Source organism: Saccopteryx leptura, chromosome 7 (assembly GCF_036850995.1).
Source record: "Saccopteryx leptura isolate mSacLep1 chromosome 7, mSacLep1_pri_phased_curated, whole genome shotgun sequence".
Taxonomy (NCBI): Eukaryota; Metazoa; Chordata; class Mammalia; order Chiroptera; family Emballonuridae; genus Saccopteryx; species Saccopteryx leptura.
Genome location: NC_089509.1, coordinates 102819819 through 102837830, shown reverse-complemented (window position 1 = coordinate 102837830; position 18012 = coordinate 102819819). Strand labels below are relative to the sequence as shown.

General features: G+C 41.9%; 1 protein-coding gene across 2 annotated transcripts in view; it reads right to left on the bottom strand.

The window, feature by feature from the left end:
• ARPC2 (actin related protein 2/3 complex subunit 2) overlaps positions 1–18012 on the bottom strand; it is a 30063-nt gene that overhangs the window by 3862 nt on the left and 8189 nt on the right. The window contains exons 2-8 of one of the 2 annotated variants that reach the window (XM_066346653.1): positions 17526–17654; positions 17250–17284; positions 15907–16019; positions 11366–11411; positions 7997–8189; positions 6947–7040; positions 1261–1387 (exon numbers count right to left, since the gene is read on the bottom strand). In XM_066346653.1, coding sequence (XP_066202750.1) covers positions 1261–1387; positions 6947–7040; positions 7997–8189; positions 11366–11411; positions 15907–15963 — 517 coding nt within the window. In that variant the 5' untranslated portion in view covers positions 15964–16019; positions 17250–17284; positions 17526–17654. The remainder of the gene's footprint in view (positions 1–1260; positions 1388–6946; positions 7041–7996; positions 8190–11365; positions 11412–15906; positions 16020–17249; positions 17285–17525; positions 17655–18012) is intronic. The other variant, XM_066346652.1, reaches the window with a different exon arrangement.

Here is an 18012-nt window from a genome sequence, read left to right as displayed (position 1 = left end):
ATCTCTCTGAAAGGTGACACTACTATCCGCTAACTTTGGAGAGACACTTGACCCTAAGTCCAGAACGCGAGATTAGGAAACAAAGCCTGCCTGTCCTATGTCCTCGGTGCTGAAGTAGAGTAAGCCTTCAGGGAAACCAGATTCCAGACAAGACCCTGTGTTCTTCCAGTGAAAAGCAAACACGAAGGACTTGACCTTTCTGGATGAGAACAGACAGGAGGAGCTGCTTTGGATGGGGGTGGAGAAACCCCCTCCTGGGGCACGGACCACCTGGAGACCTACACAGGCGCTTAGCCCTCTGCTTCCTGAATCTTCTCTGTTAACTGCACCTTCTCTACTCAGTGGTCTCATTAGCAAAATCCTGAGTGTGAAATTTTGCTGAAATGAAAAGGAATGCCTCATAAGACGAGTGGGAGCCCTGAGTCAATGTGCCCCGAGAAGAAGTGAACACCAGAATAGGAGATGACTACGATGTACAGAATCTAAGATGTTCATGTCAGGAAGTTTACCATTAGTTTATGGGCCAGAGAGAGAGAGATGCTGTCCATTAAACTGATATGCTGTGAACTGCAAGCTGCATCCTAACCTCAAAAAAAGTGTAGCGTAGATTTAATGAAACGGTAAATCGACAAGTGCATCACCAATAACCAGTGCACCTCTAGCACTGAGGTGACTTAAAGAAAACTCCACAAAAGGAGACATTTCAGTGGCATCAGCTACAGTGTGTGTACACAGTGTTATTCCAAACCGTCAGCTCTAACAATGAGCCAAGCCAGCTCACTGGGCTGAAGCAACTCCAAGATGGAATGACCCGAATTTCTTCAGTGGAAAAGTAAAATAAGTGAATCACGGCGTGGAGCTCCAGTTTAATACCAAGACTCAACAACAGAGAACTCCCACGTAGCTGCTCAGCAATGCTGAACTCCCAACACTCGACATCAGGGGCTACCCTTTCTTCATTAGGATTTCAGAAAAACAGGGAAAAGGGGAGATGACTGCTACACTGCTCACAAAAATTAGGGGATATTTCAAAAATGAATACGAAGCGATAAAGTATCCCAATTTTTGTGAGCAGTATATATAGGACCTATAATCAGTGTCTTGTGACATCCATCCTACAGCCATGAGTATGGCAACAGGAACAACGTGGTAGGCCTGCCCTGCCTCCCTTCCCTCCTTCAACAAGGCCTGTCCAGGTGAGGCGGTCTGCAGTACGGACGCATCAAAGGCACATGACCATGGCACCCCCATGCTGCTTACCGAAGGTAATGTAGCCAATGTTGTCACCCACGGCCGCATCGGTGTCTTTCAGCTCCAGAGGGGGTTCCCTGTGGCTGAAGAGGACCTGTGGGGCTGTGTGGCTGGCTCTGCGTCCTTCTTTGAACTCCTGATAGGATAAAGCAAAAGCAACCACAAGAGAACCTGGTATAAGTTAAGGAGCAACTTACACTGTGGGGTGTGTGTGATCTTTGTAGCCCTCTGGGCTAGCAGATGGCTAAAAATCAACTATACCTACTGTGAAATATCACGAGAGCTGGCTGCTACCAACGTACCTCAGATTCAAAGAGGAGAAATCATAATGTACTCAACAAGTCTGATATTTGAAATGTGATGAAAAGCACTGTTACTCCTCTTCCCTTTCTATTATTTTAGAATATCAGAATTACATCTGAGATTAAACAGACAACAGGCCCTGGCCAGTTGGCTCAGTGGTAGAACATTGGCCTGGCGTGCAGGAGTCCCAGGTTCGATTCCTGGCCGGGGCACACAGGAAAAGCGCCCATCTGCTTCTCCACCCCTCCCCCTCTCCTTCTTCTCTCTCTCTCTCTTCCCCTCCCGCAGCCCAGGCTCCACTGGAGCAAAGTTGGCCCGGGCACTGAGGATGGCTCCATGGCCTCTGCCTCAGGCGCTAGAGTGGCCCTGGTTGCAACAGAGCAACACCCTGGATGGGCAGAGCATCGCCCCCTGGTGGGCATGCCGGGTAGATCCCGGTCGGGCGCATGTGGGAGTCTGTCTGACTGCCTCCCCGTTTCCAACTTCAGAAAAATACAAAAACAAAACAAAACAAAACAAAACAAAACACAACAGCAATAAAAAACCCCAGAAAACAAATTGCAAAACACTGGGAGAATCAGATTACATTTAAGATAAGGGCTACTGCTTAATAGTTTCTTTTGATTTAACGTGCAAGAAGCGGTATTTCTTAGGAAATCTTGAAAATTTCTAGATGAATGGATCCTTAAACTTAACTCCTTTTATCTTTGCATATAAAGCCCGATGAGCTGACCAATTATTCATCATGCCCCTCACCCTCATCTCCACGTCTTCCAGTCTCATGAATACCACACTCTCTCTGGACTCCGGGTGTTAACACAAGTCTTGGTTCACTGAAATATCTTAGATCCTATTACTATTCAGAATTCATCACTCAGAACTTTAGACCAGATTCAAGCTCTTCTTAGGGACAGAAGACAGCGGAGTTCAAGAAGCTGAGTTGTCTTAATGTTCATTTAGACAAGAGGATCGTATGTCATGAGAAATGAAAGTCTGATATTTACTGCTGGCTCTTGAATGGCCCTGAACTAAATAGCCACCATGCTGCCTAAGAGCTAATCCCTTTAACAAAATGAACCCACCCATCCTCATCACACTATAGCAAAATGACCGAGGATATGACAACCACTCATTCTTTCTCTGTTTCAATATTCAGATGGCAAGCTTTTCCAATCCATACATTCTTGTGTAAACAGATAAGTGATACGAGGCATCCATGTCTCAACCCAGACCTGCAAGAGCTGAACTAGATTTTCCAGCAATGCCAGCAAGACCAGACGATCCAAATTCACTGATGATGGCAGAGGAATAGAACCAAGGGCTTGCCAAGGCCTTTGAGTTTTATGAGCACTAAATGCATGTATAAACAGCTGATCTTCTGCGCTCAAATACGACCTCTTTTATAACACCATCTCCAGCAGGCTAAGGCAGCTGGCGGCTCTTTCCATGGGATTCCCGTGTCTTCTCTACAAAACCTCTACTCGGATACGGCACTATTCTTTAATGCAGCTGGCTTCCCTATCAGGTCGTGAGTTCCTGAAGCCAAGGATTCTGCTTCATTCGTCTCCAGTTATTCCCATCCTTCAAAGAGGATGGCTAGCACACAATTGCTGAATGAAGGAATGCCCTTCTATCTTAGCTGACTAGTGTCATACATTGTAGAGTAAGGAGCGAAAACTATGTTTCCACTTGTAGGTAAGAATAATATACATAGATCAACAAGCAAGCTTCTAGCAAATTTACAGCAAAGGAATGATAATACTTGAGGAGTTCTGATGTCTAGTCTGGGATCTCTGTTGATGGAAAAGAAATCAACCTAGCCCCCTCTGGAATTCTGTCCTCCAAAGAAAAAAATTTGGAGAGGCAGGGAGGGAATCAAGATCATTCAAAATGGAAATTCCTAAAGCAAACTCCTAAGATTGCCCATCTCTAGAAAACACCTTTTATTCTGCAAAGGGGTTGGGAAGTTTTCTAACTCCTGTTGATTTTACTCTTCAGCCCCAGGGGAAAAAAACAGAACAGATAATAATTGTATGCCAGCATTTTTGTATGTTTAGTAAGCTTCTTGAAGGCTCCAGTTCACTTACACATATGCCATTTGCATCCAGATGGGGTATTTATAAATCTGAGGTAACTTATTACCATTTCATCAGTTCTGTATATATAGAAAATAATACACTTATGACTTGTGTAACAAATATACAGTACTTCTGATTTGGGACTGCCCTTTAGCAAATCTCAGGTCTTTTTCTATGGCACCCCCCCTTAAGTGACACTTATAAACTAAGCATGACACTTATAAACTAAGCAACCCGCCAATCAACCCACGTACCAACCAACCCAAATAGTTTCATTAGTGCCTTTGTTACGTATATATCAGCAACACTGCTTATTTTTTCTCCCTCTAACTAGGATGGATGTCTTGAGCACCACAACACTATCTCTCTCTTCTATCACAGCATAATTCATTATAGAAGTTCAGAATAAATCCCAATATCTACAGAAATTTAGTATATGATACAGGTAACACCTTGAATCAGTAATACACACATGGGCTTTTAAATAATTGTGACTGGACCCAGTCCGTAGCCATGGATAGATGAATGGAAGGGTCCATCTTTCATGTCATATACCAGGAAAAACTCCAAACATAGGTAATAAAAAGGTTTATGTGTAGAATAAAACTGTAAAAATTCTAGAAAAATAAACAGGTCAATTTCTTTATAACTTTGAAGTATAGAAGGAGTTTCTAACTATGACTAAAAATCAAGAAAGCCATAAAGAGAAGACTGACTAGTTTATCTATGTATAAACTATTGCTGAATGGGGGAAAAAGCCTACAAAGTCTAATGACAAACTGGGGGAAAAAGTGCAACTCTTATCACAGACAAATGGTTAATCTCCCTAGTATATAAAGAAATTAAAAAGATCAACAATCCAACTGAAAAATGGGTCAAGAACATAAAGAGACATCTCACAAGAAAGAAAACAACCAAACACTAACATGGAAGATGCTTTGACCTTGCTCACATGAGAACACAGATACCCCTGTTAACCTATGAGACTGGCAGAAATCTAAAGGTGTGACAGTACACTCTGGTAATCCAGTCCAGGTGGGAGGGAAAATAGCACCACCTCTGTGGGGAAGAGCTCGGCAATAACTACCAAAATGACTGACTTTGACTCTGTTCTCAGGTCAGGAAGATATCCTACAGCTAGAACCACCCATGTAAACAGGCAGCAAGGGTCCCCAAGATAACATCTTTACAACTCCCTAAAGAGGCAGACTGCTTGTGTCTTGTCCCTAAATATAAAGAAACCAGTGGTTCCAACTGAACTTTTCTGAGTTACTGACTTTACGATCTAATAGCATAGAAAAATTCTAGTTTACCATGTTCCAACTTCTTACTGGTTCCCACGGGCTAAGCAGTAAAACGATGATACCCACCAGACTCTCTCCGTGCAAGCACACGTCAGCTTGCATGTCTATAAGATAAGGCATCAAAGCCAAGCACTACAACCAATTGTGTGAATGGGAATGGAAACTCCCTGTCTTTTTTCTACAGGCAGTAAGCATCCCGCAGAGTCTGTCAAATGACAAAAGCAGGAATTGTGTTCTGACCAGGCTGGACGTGCATGTTAGCACGGGAAAACCCACAAAGGCCCACAGCAAGCAGACTAGTGACCACGAAGGACTTCAGTGTCCCAGGTCACAACATTCTCTGCCAGGCATCATTTGTTCTCCTTTCTCCTAGAACTTTAAAATAACTAGGCCCAGGGAAGTGCTCAAATGACTTATTTTGAGGAAAGAAATCCAGCAAAGTCAGTTTAGGTTTCTATGGTCATTTCAAAGAAGTTACCCCAGTCTTTGAGTCTGGAGGGGGAGGCAGGGCAGATGGCTTCCTGAGCACAGCCCTTTCACATTCCAGACACCGTGTGTGCCTGCATGGAGCCCGGCTGGTCGCTGACTGCAGATACCGTCAGTGCAAAAGTGCAGACTGTTCTCCCTTTTCGACAAGTCCCCTACCACATGTACTGAGGGAGGAGTTTACACTCATACACACAAAAAGAATACATAAAATTCTCCCAGGGAACAAATCTCCAGTCCTCTCCAAGATAAAATCTGTTTAAAGTACAAAAATAAGCTAAGATGACGCCTGGAATAAAATGGAACAAGATTGGTAAAAAAACCTAGCCAAATCTAAAAATATACTTCATAGCTTTTAAAATTAGTTCGTCAGTCTGGATTTACCCCAATTTCTGAGCTACTGCATTTAATTCCTCAGTCAGTTCTGCATAAGAACTGATGAAGTGCCTGTCCAGAGGCTTACATTCTGGACCCAAGATATGTCTCTCTCTCTATATCTATGCGCACAAACACTCTCTCTCTCGTAAAGTTTAGTATTCCCAAATGCTGGGAGTATCAATACTCCATTTTTTTTGCAGACTCCAAAATTAGAGTTTCTGATTCATTAGCCTAAACCCAAAAGGCCATGACAGATGGATCAAATTGAGGCGATGCGATCACTTTTGAAGATTTCCCTAGCCACTTACTCAACTATCCTCACTACATTAAGCACAACTATCTTTCAATTCTATCTGGCAAAAAGGATTATCCCAGAATTCTTAAATCCCATCACCCTGCTAAGGAACAGGACATACAACATTTTTCTTCTTTTAAACTTAAACATTGTGCTAGATTTTGAATGCTGAGCCATCTCAGAAGAAACCAGCCTGGATACCACTTCACCATCGAGCTCTCCTGTCCTAGAGCCAGCAACTGGTTAGCAGATAGTGTGACAAAGTCACAACAGGTGTACTGTATCAGAGTGGGTCCAACTGCACCGGAAATCCAGTTACCAAACGGCCTGCTACACCCCTTTGCCCTTCACAGTAGAGGAGCGTCTTGTGAAGGAGGCACTCTATGGTGACTTAGGTCCAACTCTGGCCAGTTCTCTTTACTATCAATTCAACAACTCTACCCTATTAATGCATTACCTACTACTTAACAATTTTCTATAGACTCCATTCTGCAAAGACGTTAAGACTGAATGAAATCAAGAGCAGACCTTACCAGAATCTGAGGAACACAAGAGGACAGAAAACATAACCAAGATTTAAATCAAAGATCCCCATGGCAGGAAGGATGATTAATATTTTAGTCACACTATTAGTATGTTTAATACTCAAACCACTCTCCAGTCCAGTCCTGCAAAGGCTAAAACCACTGAGAAAAAGAAAACATTCAGTGAGTTTGGTGGGGGCTGTTGAAATCTTCAACAAGTTCCAGCATCAACAGAACTGCTAGTCCTCTTTTCTATGCTTATGGTGGGTTTGGCACCAAGGGACAAATCACCATGTGTGGTTTCCCCCCAAGATGTCCGCTCCATACCTGCATGAACACCTTTCCAATGACCACATCGTCGTCATCCTTAAACACTGTGCTGAAGACTACTGTGACTCTGTCCTTTTTAGACTCAACATACCTAAGGGGAACAAAACCCAGGACAGTAAGTAAAGAACCAGAACAGGGTTTTGTTAAGAATTTGATCTACAAGTGAAGTGGGAGTATAAAGTCATAAATCTCTTAATTCATAAAACAATGTGTGCACAACGAGACTAAGTAGTTATGGCCAACAAAGTCCATATAATAAATGCATGGCCTAAGAGCGGCAGAAGATGAAAATCACCAAAGTAGATATACTAACTTTGCCTATAACAGTGTTTTTTGGGAGGGAGCTGTTGGGAGCTGGGTAAGGGAGATGTTGAGGGGAATATGGGGGAGTGGGGATGCGTTCAGGGAGACATTAGAATCTATGTAAACACAATATATAAATAAATTAAAACAAACAAACAAACAAAACAATGTTTTTCAACTGCTGGTCCACAGACTGGCCTGTCAGAATTTTGTGCCAGTCCACCAATGAGTTAACCACTCTGAGTATGAAGATCACAGACCCAATGATCTTAGTCAAATTCACTGATGCCCAGGCTGATTTCTGCCTTAGTGGTCCCCAAGTGTGATAAGGTTGAAAACCACTGGCCTATAGAGTATGAAATGGCTCCAGGGTTAGTAATTCTCTCAACCGCATTTCTTTATATACTACGAGACTGACAGTACAAAGATGATCCAAGAGTTGCAGTAACACAGAACCTATGGTGACCCTTGGCCTCCAGATTACCCAGGCTAGATGACTGAGGGGACTCAGTACAGTGGTGCCTTCGGGAAAAGCATTGCGTTTTCTTTTCACCTTTTGCCAACTTTCAGTATCTGGAGACTAGGGAAATGGCACCCCACCTCCCCGATAATACATCCTAGCTTAAAGAATTTACGAGAAAGACACTTTCGGGGTATTCACACAACAGATAAGGCTGACCTAGCTGTCTGGCTTCCAGTATGTAACAGCCACACCCAGGCCTCAGGACCAAATTCTATACTCACATGGTCTCATCATCCCTATAATGGATAACTGCCCTGTTCTCGCCTTCCTTGCCCTCTTCTTGGAACTGGAAGTATTTCTCAAAGACTGAGGCAAAACAATTTCGTTTCAACATGCCAGCCTGATGCACAATAGAATCCTTGGATGCAGGCAGATTTAGATTTTCAAGGTCGTATAGCAAAGAGACATTGTATCCTGGAGGAGAAAAAACACCCAGCAGTTATATTAAAAAAACAAAAAAAATCTTTCCAAGTTCTAATGACATTTTATTTTGTCTCAGTAATTATACTTTTAACCCTGGTAGAATGCTGTCCATTCCCATCTACCTCACAGGACAAATGAGGTAAAATAAAATCTCAATTCTCATAACATCACTGTAAATATATATAGCTAATTAACAAATGCTAGACAAAAACAAATCACTATCGATAATGATTACAAATAAGGAACGGGAGAAAGTCATACTCTGGGAATTTTGATTAGAAATGTGTTCCAGACACAGGGGGAAGCAGACTGGATAGGCTATCAACCTATAAGGAGTAACCTTTCTCTCTAAAGTTTAATGTGCCAAGTATCAACAAGCTGGATAGCTTTTTGATAATAAAATACGCTGCCTTATGTGCCATTGTAAATCCTTTGTGGAAAGAGGCAGGACATGGATAAATCTAGAAATGCTATGTCTCTAGTTGCTTTTATTTGTACACACTGTAACATTTTCCAAGTGTTTTTAAATATTTCACTTCATTTGATCTCCATAAGAATTCTTTGAAGCACACAGGTTAGAAATGGTTATCATAATTTCAAGGGGAAAAGAGGTTTAAATAGGCAAAGTGCCATGGAAAACGCAGTACGACAGAGTAGAGGCAACTCTATTTTAAGCTGAAAAGTGGATCCAAATCCTGGCCGTGCCAATTTTATGACCTTGGACAAATTGCCTAACCTCTATAATTGCTGCATCTTCTTAGAGAAAAGGGGGTGGTGGTGGTGAGATGGGGGAAACTACTGGGAGACTTATGAGAAAGTGCAGTCTTTAAAGTGTCTGGAACATAGTGAGTCATCAATAAGTGGAGCAGAATAGGACTGAAACCCAAGACTGCTGACCACTACACTATCCTGGCTCTTCACAGCACATTGTGCACAAATCCCAGCAAACAAGGCCGGCACACTTGATCATACAAGGAAATTATTAATACGCGCCTAAAAGCCTATCGATGATTTTGCAAAACTGTACATCACCAAGAATCATTTCATATTCTAGGCAATTGATGGAAATACTTTTACCAGAAACTGCATGGACTTCACATTGCCCAGTACCTTAACCCTTTTTACAGTAGTTTGTTACGATTTAATTTCCCCCCAAAGCGCTCCTGAGGTCTGTGGTTTTTGTTGAGTCTATCCTCACTGAGAGCATGGGCTATCTAAATCTCTGTGATAGACAGTGCTTAGCACATTTTTGGCCCTCCAATATTAAATAATCTCAAGCATCATTCCATTTTAGGGACCTGAAAACCAAATAACTGAGTACAAGATTAGATAAAAAGAAGAAAATATTTAAAGCTGAGGTTTGCTAGTTTTAAGAAGCCAAATAAAACAAACTAAGTAAAACTATTGCTCAAGTCAGACTTTAAGTAAGGCTTCTGAGATGATGAAAAAAACATACTGAGGATGAAGAAAAGTAAAAAAAAAATCTAGTATGGCTTGCTGAGTTTTCCAAACTTGCCCAGATAAACTCCTAGGAAAAGAGAAAGAGAACACTATTTTCACATGCTTTGCACTTGTAGTGAACACAAAGTCTGCAACCTGGCTGAGTGGCTGTTTTAGCAGGAAGTGGAAGAAAGGCCCAGGGAGAAAATAGGAGCTCTTGGTGTTCTGGTTGTTCTGATAGATTTAGGATCTGACCTGTGATAAGCATGACCAAGAGTTCCTACACGATTTGTTTTAGTTCTGTTCTTTCTGAAATTGCTTATTCCTCTTAAAACCTCCTGTGTTATTTACCTTTTGGTTTTTATTTCTGCTATACATTGGTACCGTCACTTTGGGGAATAATGCATTTCATGCAGTCTTCTTTATAGACTGTAGTCAAAGCTCCCATGAACAAATATTCCTGGTACCAAGTTACATTCCAAAGGCACCTTTCTGTATTTGATATTTTGTTTCCAGAGCAACATATAGGAGACAGGGAAAATATCCTAATAGGGGTGTGAGGCAGGGCCTCGCTTTAAAAAAGGAGGAACTAAGCTAGCAGAAGTAACTGCTGTTAAAAGAAAGAGACAGACACATCTTTGCTCTTAAAACAATGTGTTAATCAAAGTACCACAGCAACAATATTTGAGTAACAAATATTATGCTGAAATGGTCTTACTATTTTGTCCTTTGTGGCCCAGTTAAACGCCTCAGAATTTGAGACTATCATTTAATTATAGGGATGAGAATATTCTTTAGTTTTTTTCCACTTTAAAATCCCTTTGAAGCAGTATATATAACACAGTTATTCTAATCAAGGGTGGCCATGGTGCTTTTTAATTCCTCTGGCCATTTTTATTACTTGAAAATACAAGAATGGTTGTGAATATTCCTTTTCATTCTCCAAATGTGCAGTGTACAGAAAAAGGTGTTATTAGGGTTTGGGGTGGGAATCAGTATTTGCTTAAGTCTTCTCAAAAGGCATCTTTTAATTTTTTTAATTCATTTTCAGAGGGGAGAGAGGGAGGGGGGAGGGAGAGGGAGGGAAAGACGGAGAGGGAGAAGGAGAGGGAGAGGGAGAGAGAAGGGGGAGGAGCAGGAAGCATCCACTCCCATATGTGCCTTGACTGGGCAAGCCCAGGGTTTCGAACCAGCGACCTCAGAGTTCCAGGTCACTGCATTATGCACTGCGCCACCACAGGTCAGGCCTCAAAAGGCATCTTAATCACCACAATCAAAGGTGGTTCTGCTAAAAGATTAAGGAAAAGTCAACTGGTGGCTTTAAATAGTAAAAACACATCAATTCTGTACACTACACTGCATACTACTGCAAAAGCCCCTTAAAAGCTATTTTTTATGGAGAAAATTGAAGTGGGAACTGGACTCATGCAGAAATATTTGTAAATAGGTGACCAAAACCCTTTGGCTATAAAAAGCATATTACAGGCCCTGGCCAGGAGGGTCAGTGGATAGAACATTGTCCTGGCACACTGAAGTTGTGGCTTTGCTCCCTGGTCAGGGCACATATGAGAAGCAACCATGAGTACACAACTAAATGAAACAACTAAGTGGAACAATGAGCTGATGCCCCCCCCCTCCCCCGTCTCTCTTAAATCGGTGGGGAAAAGCATACTACAAACAGGACAGGCCTCTTCCTAGTCATTTCAGTCATGAACATTACTACATACCTGATTCTGGATTTACCAAGAAACTGCCGTACACTCTCTTTAGTAACTAGAAAACACAAAAACAAGTATGTTAATCCAAAGGCCATGATAATTTCATTACTTTTAAAGCATTGAACTTGCCAAGCTTCTCCTAAGCCAGCATTCTTCCTTTCGTTTGGTGGATGGGACACTGGCTACACAGAGCGGGAGGCAGATTTACCTGAATTACTAAGCAAGTGACTCACAGAATGGAGATGAAAGCCCAATGCTTAGTCTAGGATCTGTTTTTCAATCAAGGCTCATCCTTTACTTTTTTAAGACCTGGTCACACCCTTTATATATTCTCTGTTCTCCTCCAGATCATAAACTGCACATGCCAAGTGAGTTTAGACGATGTCAGTTATTAAGTAAGTACAGGCCAAATCACTACCCCAGGTGAATGAACAGATAAACCAGAATGGCTGGGAACTGATTCCAGTTAGCCTGCTTTTTTCATACGCTTTAAAATTATTTAGTTCATTACCAGCTTTTTAAGGCAAAAGAATGAGTTATTGAATCTTAGCTAGTTATTTATACTAGTGGGTCAAACCAATGCTTTCTGCCGCTGGCCACCTGCCAGCTTTTTGGAATAAATGATAAAAGCATTTTATTACATCTTCCCATTTTTTTTCTGTGCTAGCTGGACTGTCTGACCTGGTGGAAACTGCTCCTAGGCTGACAGCTTAAGAAACAAACTTTTTATTTTGGGAAGAATAGTTCTGACTTAACATTATATGGGACACATTAAGCACAAAAAAGGCAGCTATTTGGAGACAGAAAAGGGTAAATTAAAGTCACTAGAACTTAATAACCCTTTTGGTCATCTGTAGTTTTTCTATGTTAACAGGCAAAATACAGACATGGTTATTATTCTCAGTAGGGAGGGAAGGTGTCAATACTATTCCACAAGAAGGTAAAACTAAGGCCAATATACTAACAACATCAATAGTAAAATAGTGTTTCATTTGTAGATTTTAGTCTCCGAGAATCCAATTTCTAATACTATTTCACCACACACACACTAATGGTCATCTTACATTTTCTGGGATACCAAAAAAGGGCACTTAATGTACGGCAAATTAACAAATTAAAAGTGAACAGCCCTGGCCAGTTGGCTCAGCGGTAGAGCGTCGGCCTAGCGTGCGGAGGACCCGGGTTCGATTCCCGGCCAGGGCACATAGGAGAAGCGCCCATTTGCTTCCCCACCCCTCCGCCGCGCTTTCCTCTCTGTCTCTCTCTTCCCCTCCCGCAGCCGAGGCTCCATTGGAGCAAAGATGGCCCGGGCGCTGGGGATGGCTCTGTGGCCTCCGCCTCAGGCGCTAGAGTGGCTCTGGTCGCAATATGGCGACGCCCAGGATGGGCAGAGCATCGCCCCCTGGTGGGCAGAGCGTCGCCCCTGGTGGGCGTGCCGGGTGGATCCCGGTCGGGCGCATGCGGGAGTCTGTCTGACTGTCTCTCCCTGTTTCCAGTTTCAGAAAAAATGGAAAAAAGAAAAAAAAAAAAAAAAAGTGAACAAATGTACTGACTCTCGTTTTAATTATAGAAGTTCTAGCTGCACGTTTTAAACAATTCCACTAGGCAGAGAAAACCACTGCAAACACAGGCAGCGGGAGTTGAGCGCCATGCGAGCAGGCACCCTGCCCTGCTCACTGCTGTGGTCTCAGTGCCACGTACCCGCACAAAGGGACACGCAATAGGTAGCTGTGAGTACCAACGTTTTCAATGTACTCTCCAGATATTAAAAAAAATCAGTAGCAAATCATATATTTCATGTCCCATTTGAAAAAATGATCACATAGCGAGGTTCTCTGTGCCTCCATTCTTAAGTATTCTTTAATATTCCACATAATCATTTCCTTTAGCAGTAAGAAATTCTCCAACTGCAAAACTTGGATAATAGAGTGGACCTCAAAGCATGAAATCAGTGATCACATATGTTTGAATAAAGGTAAAAGATAAATAATGCCACATATAGTTCCTATTTGGTGACCATAGACCACTGTGAGGTATCTCTTTCACAGAAGAGGAACTGAAAGGGAGAGTTCAAGGTTATAGAGTTTATAGGTGGCTGAGAGTTCTGATCTTTCAGGTATCTTATCTGCCATTTCTTCTAAAAAGCTTGGGGGGAAAAAGTAACATGCACATCCTGTAAGAATTTTACTGGCACACTGCCCCTAAGCTACCATTCTGTACTCTGCCTACCTGTATTTGGAAGAAGGGGAAATCAGATGTGGGAGAAACCATGGCTTCTAAGGTTTAGTTTAACTCCAAGCTTACTAAATTAATCTTCTGAGATCTAAGAGGTTTTTGGAGCCAAATTCATACCATGTTCAACTCTTCTGCTCCCTCCCCTTGGCCAAACCAGCAATGCTCCTGTTTACTTCACTTGCACTTTTAACTATAATTCACCTTTTAGCTTTCGCCCACTCTTCCAACCTTACACCAGGAGTTGGGTGTAGGCAACCTATCAATCACCCCATCAGATCTTCCCACCCTGGTGGCATAGGCTTTCTGCCTTGAAAAAGGCCTGTGACAAAGTAACAAGCTTCCTGTGGTTATCACAGCCTGGTCACTGTTTAACCAACCCTGGGAGCCATTTACTGTGCACTCTGCTCCAACACGGTGAGAGGTACTTAACTTACTCCACCCACTTGAGTGGGTGGGGTTGGTTCTTTGACCCTTGCAGTGGCTGTAAGAATAGCAATGTGCCCTGGAGTTCCACTGTTAAGGAAAGCACAACTGGAGAGGAGATTTAAGAAATCTAGCATAATTAATACTTCATTTCCCTTTCCTTCCAAGATTATTGCACCTCGATCTTCATAGAGAGGACTGCCCAGAGAGAATCATTACACAATTTGGTTCTCGGTTCAACTGTTTAAAAATTCTTTTCAGCTAGTTATTCTATGGTTAATGTAAAGCACAGCCACCTTAATAACTACCTGTCTTGTCTCTGGTAAAGAAAGAAATTAGGCCCTGGCTGGTTGGCTCAGCGGTAGAGCGTCAGCCTGGCGTGTGGGGGACCCGGGTTCGATTCCTGGCCAGGGCACATAGGAGAAGCGCCCATTTGCTTCTCCACCCCCACCCCCTCCTTCCTCTCTGTCTCTCTCTTCCCCTCCCACAGCCAAGGCTCCACTGGAGCAAAGATGGCCCGGGCGCTGGGGATGGCTCCTTGGCCTCTGCCCCAGGCGCTAGAGTGGCTCTGGTCGCGGCAGAGCGAAGCCCCGGAGGGGCAGAGCATCGCTCCCTGGTGGGCAGAGCGTCACCCCTGGTGGGCGTGCCGGGTGGATCCCGGTCGGGCGCATGCGGGAGTCTGTCTGACTGTCTCTCCCCATTTCCAGCTTCAGAAAGAAAAAAAGAAAAAAAAAAAAGAAAGGAATTAGCTACTGTCTTTTATATAATATAATCTTTTTGATACTTTATATGACTAGATCTTTCTCCTGAAGCTTTTCTTTTCTAGGTAAAATAACTGAATACAAACTCTAAACATTTCTTCTTGCACTGAATTAAGAGGCAAATCAGAAAAGGTTTTGGCTCTTCTCTTGAATTTATGGGGCAAATCAACTGTACATGAACAACCAAGGGAAGTGATTACCCAATGGCTCTTAGTATTGTTTGGTTAGAATACAATTTTAGTTTTTAAACCAAAAAATTTCTGAGATTTGGTTCAGATTCTTTTGCAAACAGCCATTTCATTACATAAGTTTTAAATACTCAAAAGCTACCACTCTTGAGCAAAAAGAACATAGAAATGGTTGTATCTTTATTCACCAGATTAAGAAGAACCTAACTTGTTAAAACTAAAAGATATTTGAAAACTGATTCAGGAACTGAGTCATACTTCCTGCTTTGAGCCTCAACCACAATGTGCTCAAACTGGTGTAATAGCATTTTCTTTCTTCCATAAATGGCTCTCCCCAGAGCAAATATAGTTCAACAGGAACCAAACTTGCTACTTTAACCACAGAAAGAAGCCAGTGAATAAGGCATGGCCACCAAGATTCACAACGCAGGGACCTCCTTTCTTATTTCCCCTAAGGTAGTCATAGGAGGAAGAGACACTTAAAGAGGCCAGCTCTAAAGAAGATTAAATCAAAAAATTCAAAGGGAAGATTTGTGTCAATTTTCTGAATGAAAAATTACAATTATAAACTTTAAACAGGCCAGAATTAACATACCTGCTTGACACTGTTATAGAAATAAAGTCCATCTCATTTTTGTGACAGCTATTTGGTACTGGTCAAGGAGAATGCACCTTGCTGCATTTTTTTACCTAAAGCTGGTTTTGTTTTCAATGGTTAGGGAACATCTTTATTTTTCCAGAGTAAAAAGCAAACAAGCCCAAGAGTCAGCCTCTTTTGGGAAACACCCCTTTCTACATCATTACGGGACATGGGAGTCAAGAGCCCCTGGTTAGGTGGACTAGCGGCCAGTGGGAGGGATTCAGCACCTTGGATCTTCTGATTGGTAAGCTGTCAATAAAAGGTGAGGAGGAAGAGTCTCAAGGAAGATGATGTGGAACTTACCTCATCAGCACCATGTGCCTGAAGTTCCTTGTAGAATTTCAAAGAAATACTGACCATTACTTTTGTTTTGTCTCCATTAGGATTTGAAATATGATAGAGGACCCCATCAAAATCTGTGAGTAAAGTGAATAAGATTGCTTAACTAGGGAATGGGAAATAACATCTATCTGTTGCAGGCCACAAGAAAGCCCCCCTTATAAGAAGGCATAAATGTAAAATGGCATTTATTTTAAATTCTGTGGGCACTCAGCACGAACACCAGGATGGAATTGTTAAGTACCTATCTTGCTCTTTTCTAAAAGCTGTTACAAAGCTGTTCTTACCTTAACCACAACCTGGTGCTGGGAAAATTTTTTTAAATAACTTTTACTATGATGTATTTTAAACATGTATGAGAACAACAACAGTGTAATAAACCCCTATTCCCATTATATGGCAATTATCAACACATGGCCAATCTTGTTTCATTTAGACACCCCCCCAAATCCCAGACACCACATCACAAATATTTCTTCTAATCTACGAGACCCTCTCCCTCTGGCTTCTGTCCTCCCGAACGACAGAGGACTTACCCTGTGTAGTCCCTGAAACGAGGTACTGAGTGCTATCTCTTTAGGGAGAGCTAGCATTCCTATAGGAGGGGCTGGGGATGAGCACGCTGCCAAGTCATAGCTCTCCCAAGACCATCTTGTCAAGCACCCTCATTTTACAGAGGGTGTTATATAACGCCAAAGTTCACACAGCAAGGACGTATTCTTTACAGGGAACAGAAAGCAATAACATCTCTCTCTGACTTGCTGACTAGGTCTCTAGCATTTTTACATTTCCCCACTATTCTAGTTCTAGGCAAACTGAGATAATGGCTACTTAAAGATAATAACTTAGTATTTCAAAATTCAAAAATCTTATTTTGTACCACAAAATTAAACCCAAATGTCTAAGATCTTAGCAGGTAACTGTACACAGTTCAAGAAATTCTTAAAGACCTCATAAAGACCTGACATTTAAGAGGTAGTACCTCATATGTCAAAGATTGTTTTAGGAACAATTTTGTTTTCTATTTTTTATATTGTGCTTTCTCTTGAAGCTATTTTCAACCTTTTCCATCTCACGGCACACATAAACTATTAAAATTCTGTGGCACATCAGAAAAAAGGGGGGTATACTTTTGATTCATCCACACCAGACAGCTACTGTTGTGTGGACTGTTGTCATTTTCTTGACAATCTAAGGGAAGAGAGGTCAGTGCCCCTGACTAAATGGTCAGGTACTGCATGTTTTATAGTCTTGTGGCACACTGGTCGAAAATCACTGTTTTATAATTTTGAGATAAAGACACTCACCTGCAAATGTTACTTCTACCGCTTCTGGTTTGTTTCTGTAAAACAAAAGTCCCTGAATTAAGATAACTGTTTTGTTGCTTGCCTTCAAGGGGACTTGTAAAGGCTCCTGAGCTCTACTTAAGATCAGACCACTCTGTATCAATCTTAACACACAACAGTTTCTCATGCACCTGAACTCTGGGGTTTAATCAAGGTGGAGGATAAAAAACTAACGCAGGACACATAAAGCTTTTGTTTTCCAGCTGATGTGGAATCTGTGTTGTGGTTGGTGCTCACCTTCAACTCGGAATTCCTTAAGACCATGATATACACATTTGTGTATGTGAACCACAAGATGCCATCTTTGGTCAATGCCTCCCCTACAGGACAGTAGTGATGGAGGTAGTACATTCAGCAGGAAAACTGCTAAATAGAACACAGGATGCTTTTAATTTACTTCAAGTAAAAGGATGATTTCAGGCCATAAAACAAAACAAAGTTCTATCTCATTTCAAAGATAATCTGTAAGTCTTCATAGATCTCTTTCCCCTTCCCCTTCTATCACCAATGCACCACAGCTCTCCTTCATGAAGCCACCTCTGACTGGTTCTACCCTGCTTTTGTTGTGTAGTTCTAGTGCTGTACTTCCTAGTGCTGACAGTGTAGCACAAAACATCACGCTGAAACCACCGAAAACAGTTAAGACACCTGTTTTCCAACGGTAGCTTTATAATCCGATGTTTTCCAACAAATTAATATCCACACATTTTTATTTTCTGATCTA